This window comes from Clytia hemisphaerica, unplaced genomic scaffold (genome assembly GCF_902728285.1).
Source record: "Clytia hemisphaerica strain Z4C2 unplaced genomic scaffold, Clytia hemisphaerica genome assembly, whole genome shotgun sequence".
NCBI classification, from domain to species: domain Eukaryota; kingdom Metazoa; phylum Cnidaria; class Hydrozoa; order Leptothecata; family Clytiidae; genus Clytia; species Clytia hemisphaerica.
Window position 1 is genome coordinate 757,505 of NW_027103671.1, and position 15,800 is coordinate 773,304.

Here is a 15,800-nt window from a genome sequence, read left to right on the forward strand (position 1 = left end):
ATATTGTTTTGAAAAAAAGCTTCATATAAATAATAATTAGTTAGTATTTGCAAACTGAAATTGTCAATTGCTAAAAAATGTGACGAGATTAATTGGCTTTAGGTTATTCCTTTTGTATTTGCTAAAATTAAGTGGCGTTCTACCTATTTCTAAGCTTAAAAATTGTGTCAAAAAAATTCAATTTATGTGGTCTGTTGTGATATTTTCAAAAAATTGTAAAGAACAAATCGAATCTTTACTTTAAGAACTAGAGTAAAGCGCAAAATTTCATGAAAATGTACTTTGAAAAATTGAATCAGAGTAAAGCGAAAAATTGCATAAATTCGACATATAAGACAAATATTGAAGATTTATACCGGGTGCTTAATGGAAGGTATAAAGTTTTTTTTCTTCTCAAAAATGGCTTATTTTTTAAACAAGCAGTCTTTTATAAAATCTAGATTTTGAACGAGTGAAAGTACTTTTTCTATGTTATGATAGCTCAAAATTCAAGGTGCCTTTCCTTTCTCCAATAGTGAAAAGTAACGATGTAACTTTCCCAAAAATCTCAATTCAATCCAGTTTTGTTTTGAGCTACTCGGTATTAAATCTGTCAGGAAGGAAGAAAGTATAAAAATTGGATTCAATAACAAATTGTTTAAAACAATAAAAAATCAATAATAAAGTTAGTGGGAAATAAATTCATTAAGATAGGTAAAAAAGTTATAATTTTTAATTACTAAAATCATTACACAGAATAAAGGCAAACAGAAGTTATCAAAAATATAATCAAACTAATTTTAAAATCATCATTACATCGATTTTCATTTAAAATTTTGGTATAAAACTTTTCCAACAAAAATTAAAATCTATTCTAAACCTTCTTGTTTATAGCCCTACAATATTTTTTTTCTATAAAAATAATTTTATACACTATGAAAAAAAATTAAAAGTGCTTTTGTTAAATACAGTAACTGCCAAACGCATTCATTAATGAAACTTTTACGCATATTATAAATTATGTAAACCACTAAAACTGTTTATAACAATATCATTTTTATCAAGGTCCAAGACCATTAATTACTATTTTAAGCATTTTTGTATGATTATCCACGATTAAATCTTCATTACTGATTACCTATTGCAATACCAGGTGAAGCATGTTTCAGGCTTCCAAGTTTTACGTGCATCACTCGCCATAGAGAACTTAAGGAATCAAAACAACCGATGATTAAAAGCTTTTCCACCAATTACTTCTTTTTTTGACATTATTATAAAACATGTAATGATTTTTTTTCGACTGAAACTCTATACTTTTCTGGCATACAATACATTGCAAGGCATTAAGTTTACACGTGAGAAAGAGCCTTTTCATGTGCTTGATTTAAAGCACGGTGCACACCAACGCAAAACTTCTCTCAGGATACATAACAATAACTAATTCAAAACTGAGCATCAATGGGCATCAAGATTTACTATCTTTGACTAGAGTTGCAATCGTAGAGGGCGGAGAAGCGAAGTGTAAAAATGGATGTTGTAGAAGCTCGAAAGCTGATGAGCGCCTGAAAGGATCTTTTTGTAGACAAGCCTCAATGAATGTTTTCAGTTTTGGCGAAACCTAAAGAGATACAAGAGAGTAAGCGAATAAAAAGATAAAAAAAACAACACATATAACAAATGTCAATTTCCTATGAGTATTATTCAACCCTAAAATGTTATAACTTTTCCATTTAATCTACTGGACCAAGTCGTCCGTCACAACTATTCAACAGCGTTTTGAAATCCTTTATTTATTTATTTTTTTTTCAAATTTTTTTTTGACTTACTGTCATACCTAGTATATATTTTTGAATCATTTGAATTCCCACAGAAATAACACCAAACCTTATCCCATCTCCTCAAGTTTTGCATGTGTAAAAACACTTTGCCTTTGCAGTGGTTGCTTTTACTTTTTCGTTTTTTAGCCTGCAGGTCCACATCAGTTTTTACTGCCAATGTATATGGAATTGTATATAATATATGTATATAATTTTGTATATAGAACCTGACCTGCATTAACAAATAAATCAATAATAATAATAATAATTGTCGTTAAAAATCTATCGGCTATTCCCACAACACTTTGAATCGAATCGATTTAATCAGTCGAGTTATCATAACGTTTCAGACGAAAGCAAGCCCTAAGAACTAAAAAATAAGAAATTTCTAAGAATATCAATCGTACCTTTTCTGGATTTTTCAGCGTTGAAGGAGGCTGATCTCGAATCTTCTTCATAGCCATTAATGGTGGCTCGTTGAAGAAGGGTGGTTCAGTTTCGATCATTTCAATCACCATCACACCAAAAGACCAAATGTCAGCCTGAAATTAAAGTAAACACGGTTTGAGAATGACTTTCAGGTCAATAATCAAAATCAATGGATCATTCTATTTTATCTCCATACTCGTCAGAAGGGAGAGAAGACGGGGGGTTTTCGGGGACGAACATTTCCAGGGGGTAAAAGACAGGTTTTAGTTCGTCCATCGTCACTTGAAAGTATAAAAATAAATCTTTCCATGGGTCTTTTGCAAATTTTGCCATTTTCCAGGGGTATCCTCACATTTACAAGAATTTTATTTTGACTTGTTTTGTCCATCCCCCCCCCCCAACCTGTATGGATTTTTAATGGAACAGCCCAATGTTATACCGGGTGTGCCGTTTAAATGTTACAAATACTTCGAATTCAAAGCTTTTAAATACTAGCTAAAATAATATCATTTTGCTGAAACAAAAAGAATAACTCTAATTTCGATGCCCGATTTATTATAGTCTCTATCGCTTTTTGATAGACTTATTTTTTGTCTTTGCTTGATCACACAACAAATCCAAACCATTTTAGACCCAAAATCATATGACCAAGGGAACAACTAATTGGTTTCAATAATGTTAGTGGGATTTTGAAATAATGTTATGTTTTGTGTTTTTATATTATGTTCGAAAACGAAATTGAAAATTTCAAGTTGGCGGAATCCTTTAGTCTACTTCATTGGACCATCAAAATCATCAGGAAGCAAAAATCAGTCAGAAGTAAACACTTTTTAAAGTTTAGACAATATATTATTTGAGCCTCTCAAAAGAATCCTTCTTAAACTATTTTACGATTAAATCATAATTATGAGAAAACTTTCAGTTCAAACTAGAAAAAACTGAAACGTGTAGGAATCAAAAAATCTTTCATATGTCTTCAAACCATACCTCAGCACCGTATGAGTCACGAGCAATGATTTCAGGAGCCATCCAGTATGGAGTGCCAACTAAGGATCGACGTTTGGGAATCTCATTGCTGACTTGAGCGCAAAAACCAAAATCAGATAGTTTGATCTGAATAAGAAAAGACAAAATATGAGTTAATGCACTGTTCTCGGGATGAATCAAATCAAATCAATGCGGGCCTTGCTTCAAAGTTTTGTTGCCAAAATACTTACATAATCTGCAATCATTTGTAAAAGCTTCCCATTTTGAATGAAAATCAGTTGGAGTATCATTAACTGTATTGAAACGAGGCCAAAAATACTTTTTTTATGTTCCTCGAGAGGAGTGTAAATTAAAAATTGCTGACCTTACTAATTTGAGCGATTCTACCCGAAAAGGCAGAAGGTAATAAATTGTATACAATAAAGATAATGGCCATAACTCTAATGTTTGGCTTCATTTGGGGGCATAATTCGAGAAAGATGTTTTTTTACCTACCTGTCCTGTTCTGGATAGTAAAATACTGTCACTCTTGATATCTCTGTGGATAACACCTTGTGAATGAAGATACTCCAAAGCTTTCAAGCAACATTTACAAAAATATGCAATGTGTTCTTCTTTCAACCTAAAAATTTCAGATAGAGATTTAATTGTAAAAAAATTGTACTTAAATAGTTGTATTTAATATAATTGGGAAATATATAATCTTTAAAAGATTCAAATTTTCTGAATTAGTGGTCAAAGCAATTTTTTTTTCATTTAGACTGAAACAGATTTTTCAAGTTTTGCTGAATCTGAGAATGAAAAGTTTCGTTATACCGGGTGCGCCAGAAAAAAGTATACAAGTTTGTCGAGATATTGTAGGCTTTAGGATGAGAATTTTTATTTGATTCTTTTTTCATTGTATAGGGGAAAACCTAACTTAAATTTTGGTATATAAAACTTCAAAATCGGTTCAGTCAATCAAAAGTTATGCTAAAAAAACTGAAAATTTCGACTTACCCAAAAATTCAAAATTCGTTAGAAACAAGGAACAAAATTTTCTCTCTGTTTAATATCATTTAAACAGTTAAATAGCCATAAATGAATAAAATTGTCAATTGGCAACTGTAAAATGGTTGATTTAAGGTCGCTGAGGCTCAAACTTTGCTAAGAAAGTAAAAATTTCCATAAAAATTCGAAAATTCTTGCTAAATAGCTAAAAACTAAAAAAAACATCCAATTTTCAAGTGAAACTTTAAAAATGCCACCATATCGATACTTCGACGCCGATTTTAGTTTTGAGGCTTAATCTGAATTATTTTAATATCCAATGAGTCGAGGAAAGCTTAAAGACCAACATTTTACCAAAAAAATGCTTAGAAAATGCCATTTTATCGAAATACCTTTGATAATAGTGGTAATTGTACATTCAAATTTTGTTCACTGTTTTTAATGAATTTTTGAATTTTTGGGTAAGTCAAGATTTTCAGTTTTTTTATCATAACTTTTGATTGACTGAACCGATTTTGAAGTTTTATATACCAAAATTTAAGTTAGGTTTTCCCCTATACAATGAAAAAAGAATCAAATAAAAATTCTCATCCTAAAGCCTACAATATCTCGACAAACTTGTATACTTTTTTCTGGCGCACCCGGTATTATACTTCGCTGAGGCAAAAATCAGTTTAAAACGGAAGGACTTTGAACGTAAAGCATCATATTATCATTGCTTAATATTGTATTGACAAACCAAATGAAATTAATTAAGATATAAGAAAAGTTCATACTGAGTGTTGGTCACTAAGTCAGTCAATGCACCACCATCCAGATATTCCATTACAACCCACAACTCTTCATTGACAAGGTAAGCATCGTAAAGTTCAATAATATTTGTATGGTGATAGTTTTTCATCGTCACAACCTGTAAAATAAGATTTTAAGATTTTTAATTTTAAGAGTTACACCTTTAAGTAATAACTCCAACTAAATGGAACTTTAGTTTATTTTTGCGTATGATTATTGCAATAACATGGAACTTGAAGTAATGTACTACTTTTAACTTAAAATTTTGAAATGTATTTTTAATATTTTCTAAGAAAAACAACCAACATCAGAAACTGTAAATAACGGAAATGTCAAGAAATAAATACCTCATTGAAAAGCAATTCTCGCCTTTGTTGTTTGTGAAGATCCATCTTTTTAATGGCAACATGTTTACCAGAACGTTTATCTTTAGCAATGCAAACAACACCAGTTGAACCTTCACCAATCTTAACAAAATTTTCAAAAATCTCTTTCGGATCGTCTTGATTGACTACCAATTTTAATGCTTCCCTGAATTCGTCAGGGGAAACAAAAATATTATCGCTCATTGCTGTTGATGATTGCGGTGGACCATCACTGGTATCCATGTTATCAGAAGGTTCATTATTTTGTCCCTGTTGTTGTTGACGTCTGGCCTCATAATATTCCTTACGTTGAGCTGAATAAACATTCTTTGGTAAACTTCTTGTAGCCGCTTTATTTCTATCCAAAGCCATATTTGGGGCATTGTTTTCTGAAGATTCTTCAACAACCTTATTGTTTTTAGCTCTGGACTTTACCGAGTTTTGTCGTAGAGAATTGGATCTGGCGATATTTATTTTTCCTGTACTGGCAGATTGTCTCATGCCAGGGCTGACTGTTTGAGCTTGCAAAACTAAAGCTCCTGGTTGTATTTCAGTAACAACACTTGGATCAATGAAAGGTTTTGGTCTTTCAAATTCTTTAGCAAGGAATTTTTTCCATTGTGGAGGTACACCAATGTAATTACCCTCTCGATTATCATATGTCATGTGGTAATTATGTTTAAAATTATTCGGCAAGCTGATATCTTTCTTCTTTAACTTTTTCTTTTTTGCTTCTTTTCCTTTAGCCATTTCTCTTATGATAATAAGCTGAAAAAAGCATTATTTTATAAGTTATTGATAGGTTTAGGTCAGAAATTTTGACTCATTAGTTAGCTTGAAATTGAAAAAAATAACATACTAATTTTAGCAACCAACTGATATGATGACAACATTTTTTTGCGTGCATTGCTGCGTGACTTGCTTTCCTAAAGTAAGCATATCTAATTCAGGGAGGAACACAATTGTTCAGATAATAGCATTGTGCCCTGAATTTATACTTTCCTGAAAATATTAATAAAACTTACAGTCCCAGGTCAAATTTAAATTTCGCTCTCATTTTTTGTGTTTTGGGAATAATTTCCAAAATTCTTCACTACAATGACATTGGACATTTTGAAAAAGAACAACTTAATTCAATCAAAGTTTCCTTTCACTTTTTCGATAATACCTGCACGCAGTCTTGAGCTATTTAATTTAGTTTTGTTTTCAATTTCAATCAAAAGTTTTAACAACAGGACATGGGCACATAGCAATGGGGCTTGGTAGAAAAATCTAGACATTGAATTAAAAAAAAACTGATCAAAAATGCCCCTATTCCATGTTCTGTTTGTTACTACCTTGGATTACAACTGAAGATACCTTTAAAAAACCTTTCTACATCATTGAGCTGAGCAGTTGTCTTTGCCCACTTCAATTCAAAGATAATAAACAAAAAAGGGTGTTTATCTAAGTTGTTCTCCCAGGCAATAAATTTAAGTTTTCTTAGCCTGGGATAGTGATAAGGCTTTAGATATCTACTAGCTGTCACCTGGTGTTGTACCCGCCGAGCAGAGTGTTTCTTACACACAAAAAAAGCCCTTTGGATCAGTCAGGACGTGTACATAGCAACCAAGCTGGGTAGAAAAATTTAAACATAGAATTAAAAAAAAACACCCATCATTGTATGGAGTACTAAAAAATACCCCCTTTCTATTTTAAGTTTATTCTACCTTGGATTATAACTGAAAATATCTTCAATATGCACGATGCTGACAATATGCAGGCATAAGATGCACAGCATTGGACATCTTTAAATATGTCAATATCGATTCAACGCCCGCTAAAGAAAATAATTTGTAAAAGGTTCTTTTTATTGTGAAATTTATAAATACGAGCAAATGAGAGTCAAATTTAATATTTGTTTCCTGCGTTAAAGACATTTGCCTTTTGTTAAAACTGGTAAAAACCAATACGGTCCAGAAATTTGTGCCGTTCTTTTTTGAGACAACTTTAATGTTATAACTGTATCAAGCCAATGAACTGTAGGGAACCACATGCTTTTTGCAGCAGTATCATTTTTCTTGACTTTACATGTACTAGCTATGAGTGAAAAACTTTTTGTCCTGTCCGCAACAAAGTCTCCCGTCCGCAACATTTTCTCAAGATTGAGGCTGTAACAAAAAAATTATATAACAATCCAAGGAAGGCTATTTAGTAAAGTTCACAAAAATGTGAAGTTCTTAGAAATTGCATTTGCCAAAGTTGAGCTATGGGTCCTCAAAAAGTGCCTGATGCGGACGGGAAATAGTACTATTTTTCTGCAATTCACCCAAAACATTTGTTAACGTTTTAAGCAAGATAAACGAACAACGAATATTTTTAGAATAAAATTCATAATTATTTTAACAGCTCACACTTTTCAGGCCATTTTTTATGCCTTTTAAGGGTCCGATTATCGGACGCTGCCCCAACAAAAAGTTACAAATATGTTGAAATTAGCAGCAAAAATTGCCTTTTTGTTAGAAAATCACCAGAAAAAGTTCCATTTTTGGTTCCAAGCTCACGCTTTCTTGTCTTTCTAGAAAATGGCCTGCTTTTTTTATCACATTATAATTGACATCTTGACATCAAAGTTGTCTTGTTGGATGTTTTGTTTTGAGAGTTCTTGCAATTAGTTTATCGTTCAACTTGGAGAGGGAATGTTTGTAAACATAGAATTTTTCTCGTAACAGTTATTTGGGGGGTTGGAAATTAGGCAGGGCTGTTGGATGATTTAAGACCACTCATAGCCACTCACGGTTTCAGGATGAGATTTTTGCCCAAAATGAACTACCCATTGATACCGTAACTTGGTCGAAACCCCTCCTCTATAAATTCCGACACCCTTTTTATCGGCTGAAATTTATAGAAAGGTTGAAACTGTTTTTCTTTGCTTATTGGTCAGAGAGGAATAATCCTTTTTCAATCAGTGATTCAATCAAGCTTTCATATTATTCCTTTCTCTAAAGAAGGGTGTCGGAATTAGACGAGGGATGTCTATATTAGACCAACTTAAACGGTACTTGTCTTAGTTCTTGATTTTTTTAAAGCATCTTATATCATCCAATCATAGATAGTGCAACAATTTATCAGGAGTTGGAGACCTTTTCCTTTCTTTTAAATATTAGGCCTAGCTCAAAGTCGTTCTTATTTATTATATCCAGACGATCTCAATCGAAGGGAATCGACGATCGAACCAATCAAACCAAATCGAACGCAATCGACCGATTGAAATTCGATTGTCGAACGCAATTGAATCTCAATTGAACGTCAAAATTCTGGGTAATATTCGATTGGTTCGATTGTTGTTCGACTGGTTCGATCGTCGATTCTGTTCGATTGAGATCGTCTGGCTTTATTCTTGCAGCTTCCCAACATCCAAGCTCTCAAACTGTCAAACATCACAAGCTGAATGAAATTACTTTTGATTTCCCGTAGAAATTATATATGCAGTGAACAATCCCAGGCGTAGTCAATCGATGAAATCGATGCGGAAAAATAATCGATGGTAATTGATGATAATCGATAATAAGCGATAATAATTGATGCGTAATCGATACTATCGACGATTAAGCGACGCGAAAAATTACGTTCCATCGATCATCATCGATTGACCATCGATTAGTATGGATTGACAGTTCCATCAATATGCCGAAAACATTTTGTTCAACCACCTTCACTTCAAGATAGGCCACCATAGAATGAACTTTCTTTTATAGGATGAACCATATATTCATGTGGCTTTGCCTTGCACTCCATCACAGAGACTAATCAATTTTAATGACTTTTTTGACTAAAATGACCAAGTTAAAATTTTTTAATTTTTTTATATTTGAGCTGATTTGAGTACCGTAGAGTCGTTTAATATCGACATACGTCTTGCAATCTTGACATAGCTGTAGGCTGGTCTTCGAAATAAAAAATCAAACATAAACAAATACATACCAAAGTTATCAATCAATCACTAAATTGTTCTCTCTCTCTATCCACGTCACAGATTGTTAATATAATATGAGAAATGTGAACTGTTATTACTTATATTTGAAAAGAACACTTTAACGATGTAGTAATCACTAAAAAACTAATTAGCATGCTTTCAACGAAGATGCCCAAATCACAACAACATTTTGCACGTGCGAGGAATTTTTTAGTAGACCTTTTTACCGTGAACCGAAAATAATTTAAAGACCCGGTTTCCTTATGAATTTGAAAAGGGACCGGGTGTGCTAGGTGCGGCGCCTAGAAGTTTAACGCGGCCTCCTCTAGCGCCTAGAGCGTGTGCTTGCAATAAATAATAAGGAAATGGAAACCAGGTCGACTAAGCGCGCGAATTATTTTTATCACGTGACTTGAAGCGTAATAAAGTTGTAAAATTTTAATGATGCACACGAGAAAGTTACGAGGAAGTTTGCATGGGTTTCGTGTGTTGTGTAAAACTGCTTATAATTTGGCTGTTTTTTTAATTGAAAGGATTGCAATGTTTACTGAACTTCTAGTTTGATGGATGAACTTGTTCGATAAGAATGATACCAAGAATTTCATTCAAGGTTTGTTTTGATTATTTTACAGATCCGGTGTCGAGATTGCAAGACGTATGTCGAGATTAGACGATCCTACGGTATTAAAAAGGCATGCATTCAAATAATAATAAAGGTTAAAAATTTTTCTCTGGGCTAGTTTTAGTAAAATATCTCAAATAGCCTCTGCGATGGACTGCAAGGCTGAAAGCCACATGAATATGTTTCATCCTATAAAAGAAAGTTCATTCTATGGCGGCCTATCTTTAAGTGAAAGTGGTGGAACAAAATGTTTTTGGCATATTATTGATGGAACTGATTGATCAATCGATGGTCAATCAATGATAATTGACGGTAATCGATAACTAATCGATGATAAAAGTTACGTTCCTGTCGATTACAAAAAACTGGCTCTTACGCGTTCAATCTACACTAGATTATGAGTAAAGATACATTTTTCTTACAAAATTTTCTTGCAAAATCTCAGTCAGTCGTCCGCCATCTTGTATTTTGGAAGAGGATAATTACAAGGTCTCAAAAGAAGGTTGTCTATTGCTCATTCCGACATTTTAAATTTTCCGGGGGTTTTGTTGCTTGGAATTGATTAACTAACAGTTAGATAGGGTCAGGGTTGCTAGTAACGGCTTGTCACTGTGCCGGGTGCATACTCGGCGCCTTGGGCCCCGCAGGGTTGCTAGTAACGGCTCGAATTTCAGTCAGGTTATAAGTCGATGTCGGAATGAGCAATAGACAACCTTCTTTTGAGACCTTGTAATTATCCTTTTCCTTGTATTTGGTTCTCCCTCATTATCCGAACGGGAAATCGGAATTTTAAAATTACTCATCCGATTTTGCAACGGTTCCGCCAGAGCCACCACCCTTTTTCGCGGGCGGGTAGTTGGAAAACGAGTGAAAAGCAATTTTTTTTAAAACCTATTATATTACCACGCTATTTACCATTTACAGCCGCCTTTTACACTATTGCGAGTTTATGATGTAGTATGTATTTCACTAATTAGTCAGTAAAAATATTTCGAATAAAAAAATATTATCGGACGGTCATGCTGATCTAAAGAACTTGAATTGAAGGGTGTCGAGAAATTTTTTGCTTATTTTTGGATTGTTTTGATTGATTTGTCTTGCTCTTTCACTGTTGTATCTGGTTTTGTTTGTTTTTCTGCTGTCATGAGTCAAAGAGTTTTGAGGAGTTCCTCTGATACTACTACAAAACAAGATGAATTTCTGGACAAAAAACTTTAACTTTTGGAAATTAGCCAAAAACTTGCAACGAAGGATGATAAAGATAAAGAATATGTTTCAAACATTGTTAGAGGGGGGGGGTTCACTTTTACGGTATGAACGGTATTGGTCCTTTTTACCCCCGGTAAATCGGTATTACAAAAAAAAAACGACGGGATTACGGTATTTCAATTTCTACCGGTATCGGTAAATTGCCTGTTTTTTTGTCAGCCCTTTTACGGAATGTGGCTAATTTCGATATTTTCATCAATAAAAAACGGTATTTCGGTATAAAACTATTTACCTTTTAGTTTCTTCATGAGTTTCATGCAGAAAAATGTTCAAAAAAGATAAGTCTATTCCGCTATTTTAACCAGTAAAATTTTCTTGCTCGCTTCGCTCGCACAATCTTGGATGTCCTATTGACTTATTGTCATGGTGAAAAACGATACGATATCTAAACAAATATTTTCGTTATTTTTCTGCGGGCCCATTTTTTAATGACAACTTTTGTGATGCAAATACTGCATCCAACAAATGAGTCTAGATAAAATTTTCTCCGTCAGCACTAAATGATATGGTCGTCTCTCCGTATTCACTTATATTGCTACTACAATAAAATACACTGATACTGCAGTAACTTAGAGATAGTAAAGGCGGTATGTACTCCCTCAATAATTAGTAAAAGTAGGTAGTAAAAAACATCTTGTGCAGAATCGAACGATTAAAAAATAATTCACATCATGATGCACATGATGCGTTTTCAGGCAATCTAGGCATTTTAAATTTTTTCTTGGGCGAAACTTTTTGGAACGCCGCACCGGGTACGGCAGGTACGTCGCTCGCCGTACCATATTTTTGCCAACAAATGGTCAGTGTTGAATAAAATTAAAAATTGTGTGACCAAACAAGGCATACTTGGCTAACAATAGCGTATTAAAACCGTTTTTCAATAACAAAGGAGAGCGAAAATTGTCGAAAAATTTTCGCGCTCGCTTAGCTCGCGTTATTATTTTTCCTCCGATAGGGGGTTTAAACTTTAGATTTCGTGTCCTCTAATTGCACCACAGCACTACCTCTATGAAGCCTGTGTTGAAGTCTACAGCTTATCTCAGACCCTAATTGGCCCAAACCTCGATTTTTAATTAATTCTCAATCTGCGAGGAAGAAATTATTGGGGGAAAGGCTTAATTTCACATTTGCCTCCCGTAACAAGCAAGTAACTTTGGCGCGGCAGACCTAAAATATTGCTTTATGAAAGCTCGAATAGCTGTAAAAGACGCCTTAAAAAGTCGACGATATCGAGAAAAAGGTCAAAAACTAGCAAAAAACTTATATTGGCGAAAATGTTTGGAATAAGAATAGGTCAATCTGTTTAAAAGAGACCATAAAAAGGTTAAATTTAGCCCAATAAGATCACAATCGTTTAACCAAAGATATAAAAGCAAAATTGGTGCGTGGACGTGAAAATGGTTTTTTTTGCGCGTGAATACGTGAATTGGCAAAAATTTGTGCGTGAGTACCTGAATTGAGGGTTGACTGGGAGGCCTCATAAAGTACAAGACTTGTTTGTACAGTTTTTAATTTGTTACTACACAAGAGATTTGATAACACTGAAAATTCATTATTTTTGAAAAAAAAACATAAATATAATATCGGTATCGGTATTAGGCTTCCTTCACCGACGGTATTACGGTATTTGACCCAAAATTTTGTCGGTATGACGGTATTTAAGACCCCTGAAACCCCCCCCCCCCCCTTAGAGCGTCTTGAGTACCAAGAGCTGAAAATTGCTTCTTTAGAGAAGAACAGTGTAGATCACGAGGAAAGGATTCATCTTCTTGAACAAAAGGTGTTCGACCTTACATCTTCGGTCAATACTTTGTCTGACAAAAATGCTGTGTACTCTCGAGCTCTATCGATTTTTTGACAAAACAAGGAGATGCACAGGAACAGTATTCTAGAAGGTCATGTTTAAGAATTAATGGTATAAAAAAAAACAGGACAATGAAAATGCTTCTACTTGTGTTGAAAAAGTGGTGGATATTTGCAAGGATTTGAAACTTAATATTTCTGCAGATGATATTGATCGTGCACATTAGTAGGGGGAAATTTGTAAAATCGCTCGATTTTTTTAGTCAAAGCACTTGTTATACATTTTTGGAAAGCTAAGGGGTAGGGGAATCAAAATAACTTGGGTGCCAATTTTGTTTCGGACACTTTGGTGTGATTTTCGGACAAATATGACGGTCTCCGGCAAAAATCATAGGGTGAAAAATTAATGAAAATTTCAGCTTGAGAAAACGGAGACCTGTTGTATATTTTTGGATAGCTCTCAAAAAATTAAGATTAGTGATATATTGCGAGTATATGTGATTTCTTTACCTAACTCGAGATATTAATCCTTAAAAACAGTGTTTTTCAGTGTTTTTCAGCCAGAAACAGCTGTTTTGTCCAGTTTTTGCGCTTTCGGAAGCTCAATATCTCGAGTTAGGTACTGAAATCACCTATACTCGCAATATATCACTAATCTTAATTTTTTGAGAGCTTTCCAAAAATATACAACAGGTCTCCGTTTTCTCAAGCTGAAATTTTCATTACTTTTTCACCCTATGATTTTTGCCTGAGACCGTCGTATTTGTCCGAAAATCACACCAAAGTGTCCGAAACAAAATTGGCACCCAAGTTATTTTGATTCCCCTACCCCTTAGCTTTCCAAAAATGTATAACAAGTGCTTTGAAATCGAGCGACCTCAAAAAAACGAACAAATTTCCCCCTACTACATCGTGTAGGGCGAGATAAAAAAACCATCATTGTCAAGTTTTACTCTTTCGGCAAGCGTACTTAGCTTTACAAGGCCAGGAAAAATGCAAAAGATAGTGTTAAAGTACATTTGGATCTAACCAAGTCAAGAGTTGATCTTCTTGATTGATAAAGTTAAAGATTTTATAATTAATGATGGACCTGTGGATTTCGTCTTTGCAGACATAAACTGTAACTGTGTTGTCCGTTTAAAGACGAACGAATACAAGTTTTTCAACAGTCTTAATTCCTTCAGAAATAACATTCTAAACATGAATTAATCTTTTTCCTTGGTGTTTTTTGTCAAATGATTTTTTCGAAAAACATACAAACACAAAACAAAACCCGAAGTTCCAGACTTGTGACTGGCATAGTGACTTTCCACGTGTTTAAGGGCCCACACTCAGTCGCCTTCGGAAAACATAATAGAAAAAGGAACTGACCAGCAGCTTCCAAACAAATAACAGACAACAAACAGACACTACAACAAAATACAGTACAAAAGGGCAGAAAGACGTACACTACAGGTGAAACAAACATTTGTAACAAACACAATCTCACACAAAAATGGAAAAAATCACACAAAAACTGAAAAGAACAGAATCGTAAGTTGGACGCGAACCCGGTTCGGCGAGCCGCGACGGGAGGACTGCACAGGGAAAAGAAAAGTAGGAAATGAATACCTCCGATGCTAATGCTAATTCTTTAAACAGAAAAAAAAAAAAAAAAAAAAAAAACACACACACACAATACAATACACAAGAAACAAGTTCACAATTTGAAAATATGTAAAAATTCTTCGACGGTTTTCCCATACTTCATAAAACAGTCAGGAAACCAGGAAAAACATTTGACAACTTGCTTCTTCAAGAAAGCGTTTGAAGCACCCTGGTTTCGCATTCGAATGAAAAGCTCAGTGATTCTAGGAGTCAGAAGGGTCGAGGATCCTTTGTTGCCTATTTTCTAGATAACTCTTGACTAACCCAGTGGAAAGGTCATCGAACCCGTATGTATTGATCTTTGCTACAAATAATTTGTGGCACATGCAATCAAAGGCCTTAGGAAGGTCGATGAACAGTGCCCCAAAAACATCTTTTTTGTCATTAGCTAGCTTCCAGAGCTCTTTTATTGGGAGAAGAGAGGTTTGAGTGGAATATCCTTTCCTAAAACCACATTGTTGTTCATCAAAGTAGTGCTCAAAGTATACTGATATTTGATTGTGATATACTCTTTCGTAAATTTTGGATATTACCGGTAGTATACTTATTGATCTATAGTTACTTTTATCGTTTTTAGAATTTTTCTTGTAGACTGGGGGTGACTGTCGCGAACTTGGAAATGTTGGGAAAAAAGCCTGAGCTGAAGGAGTCATTTATGCTTATAGAGAAGCAAAATAAGTGAGTGAGAGTATTTTTGCTGGTATATCATTTTCCGCTTGAGACTTATTTGTCTTAAGGTTACTAATTATCTTCTCCACTTCGTCTTCGGTGTTGTTTCTGAAGTGGAGTTTTCATTGAATCAGAAACTTCATTGAGAGGCACATTAAACATTTTTGCAATTTCTTTACCATCTTTAATCAGTTCATCATTTTCGACTAAGGTTATTTTGTCACTTATTGGCTTTACTATCTTTACCTTACATTGCGATTTTCTCAACTTTACCATGCCTATATCGGATGAAAGATTTTGCATTAAAATAAGACAGAAATTTTCAAACAAAATATTTTTTTGGTTCTAATAACTGGTCAACAGTACAAAGTGTATAATAAAATTGAAAATTTTGATATAAAACGTAAAACCTAAGACGAAACGTATATTAAGTTAGATAAATTCTCACCAAAGGGTTTTAATTTCCTTCAACAAAA

At 33.9% G+C, this 15,800-nt stretch overlaps 1 protein-coding gene across 1 annotated transcript; it reads right to left on the bottom strand.

Annotated features, from left to right (window-relative positions):
- Positions 1–686: 686 nt before the first annotated feature.
- On the bottom strand, positions 687–6,127 carry LOC136803384 (serine/threonine-protein kinase PAK 4-like). Its single transcript, XM_067060106.1, has 6 exons — positions 5,342–6,127; positions 4,979–5,112; positions 3,708–3,834; positions 3,213–3,338; positions 2,204–2,338; positions 687–1,597 (listed from the first exon to the last, which is right to left on the bottom strand). Exons 1-6 carry the CDS (start codon positions 6,107–6,109, stop codon positions 1,445–1,447), a joined length of 1,443 nt encoding a protein of 480 aa, XP_066916207.1. The 5' UTR covers positions 6,110–6,127; the 3' UTR covers positions 687–1,444.
- Between the last annotated feature and the right edge of the window lie 9,673 nt (positions 6,128–15,800).

Excerpts from the sequence above, each read along its gene's own strand:
- LOC136803384 (XM_067060106.1), bottom strand. The coding sequence starts at position 6,109 with ATGGCTAAAGGAAAAGAAGCAAAAAAGAAAAAGTTAAAGAAGAAAGAT. Across the intron at positions 2,339-3,212 it reads GTGACTCATACGGTGCTGAG|GCTGACATTTGGTCTTTTGG; the intron begins GTATGGTTTGAA and ends CTTTAATTTCAG. Across the intron at positions 1,598-2,203 it reads CGCTGAAAAATCCAGAAAAG|GTTTCGCCAAAACTGAAAAC; the intron begins GTACGATTGATA and ends GTATCTCTTTAG.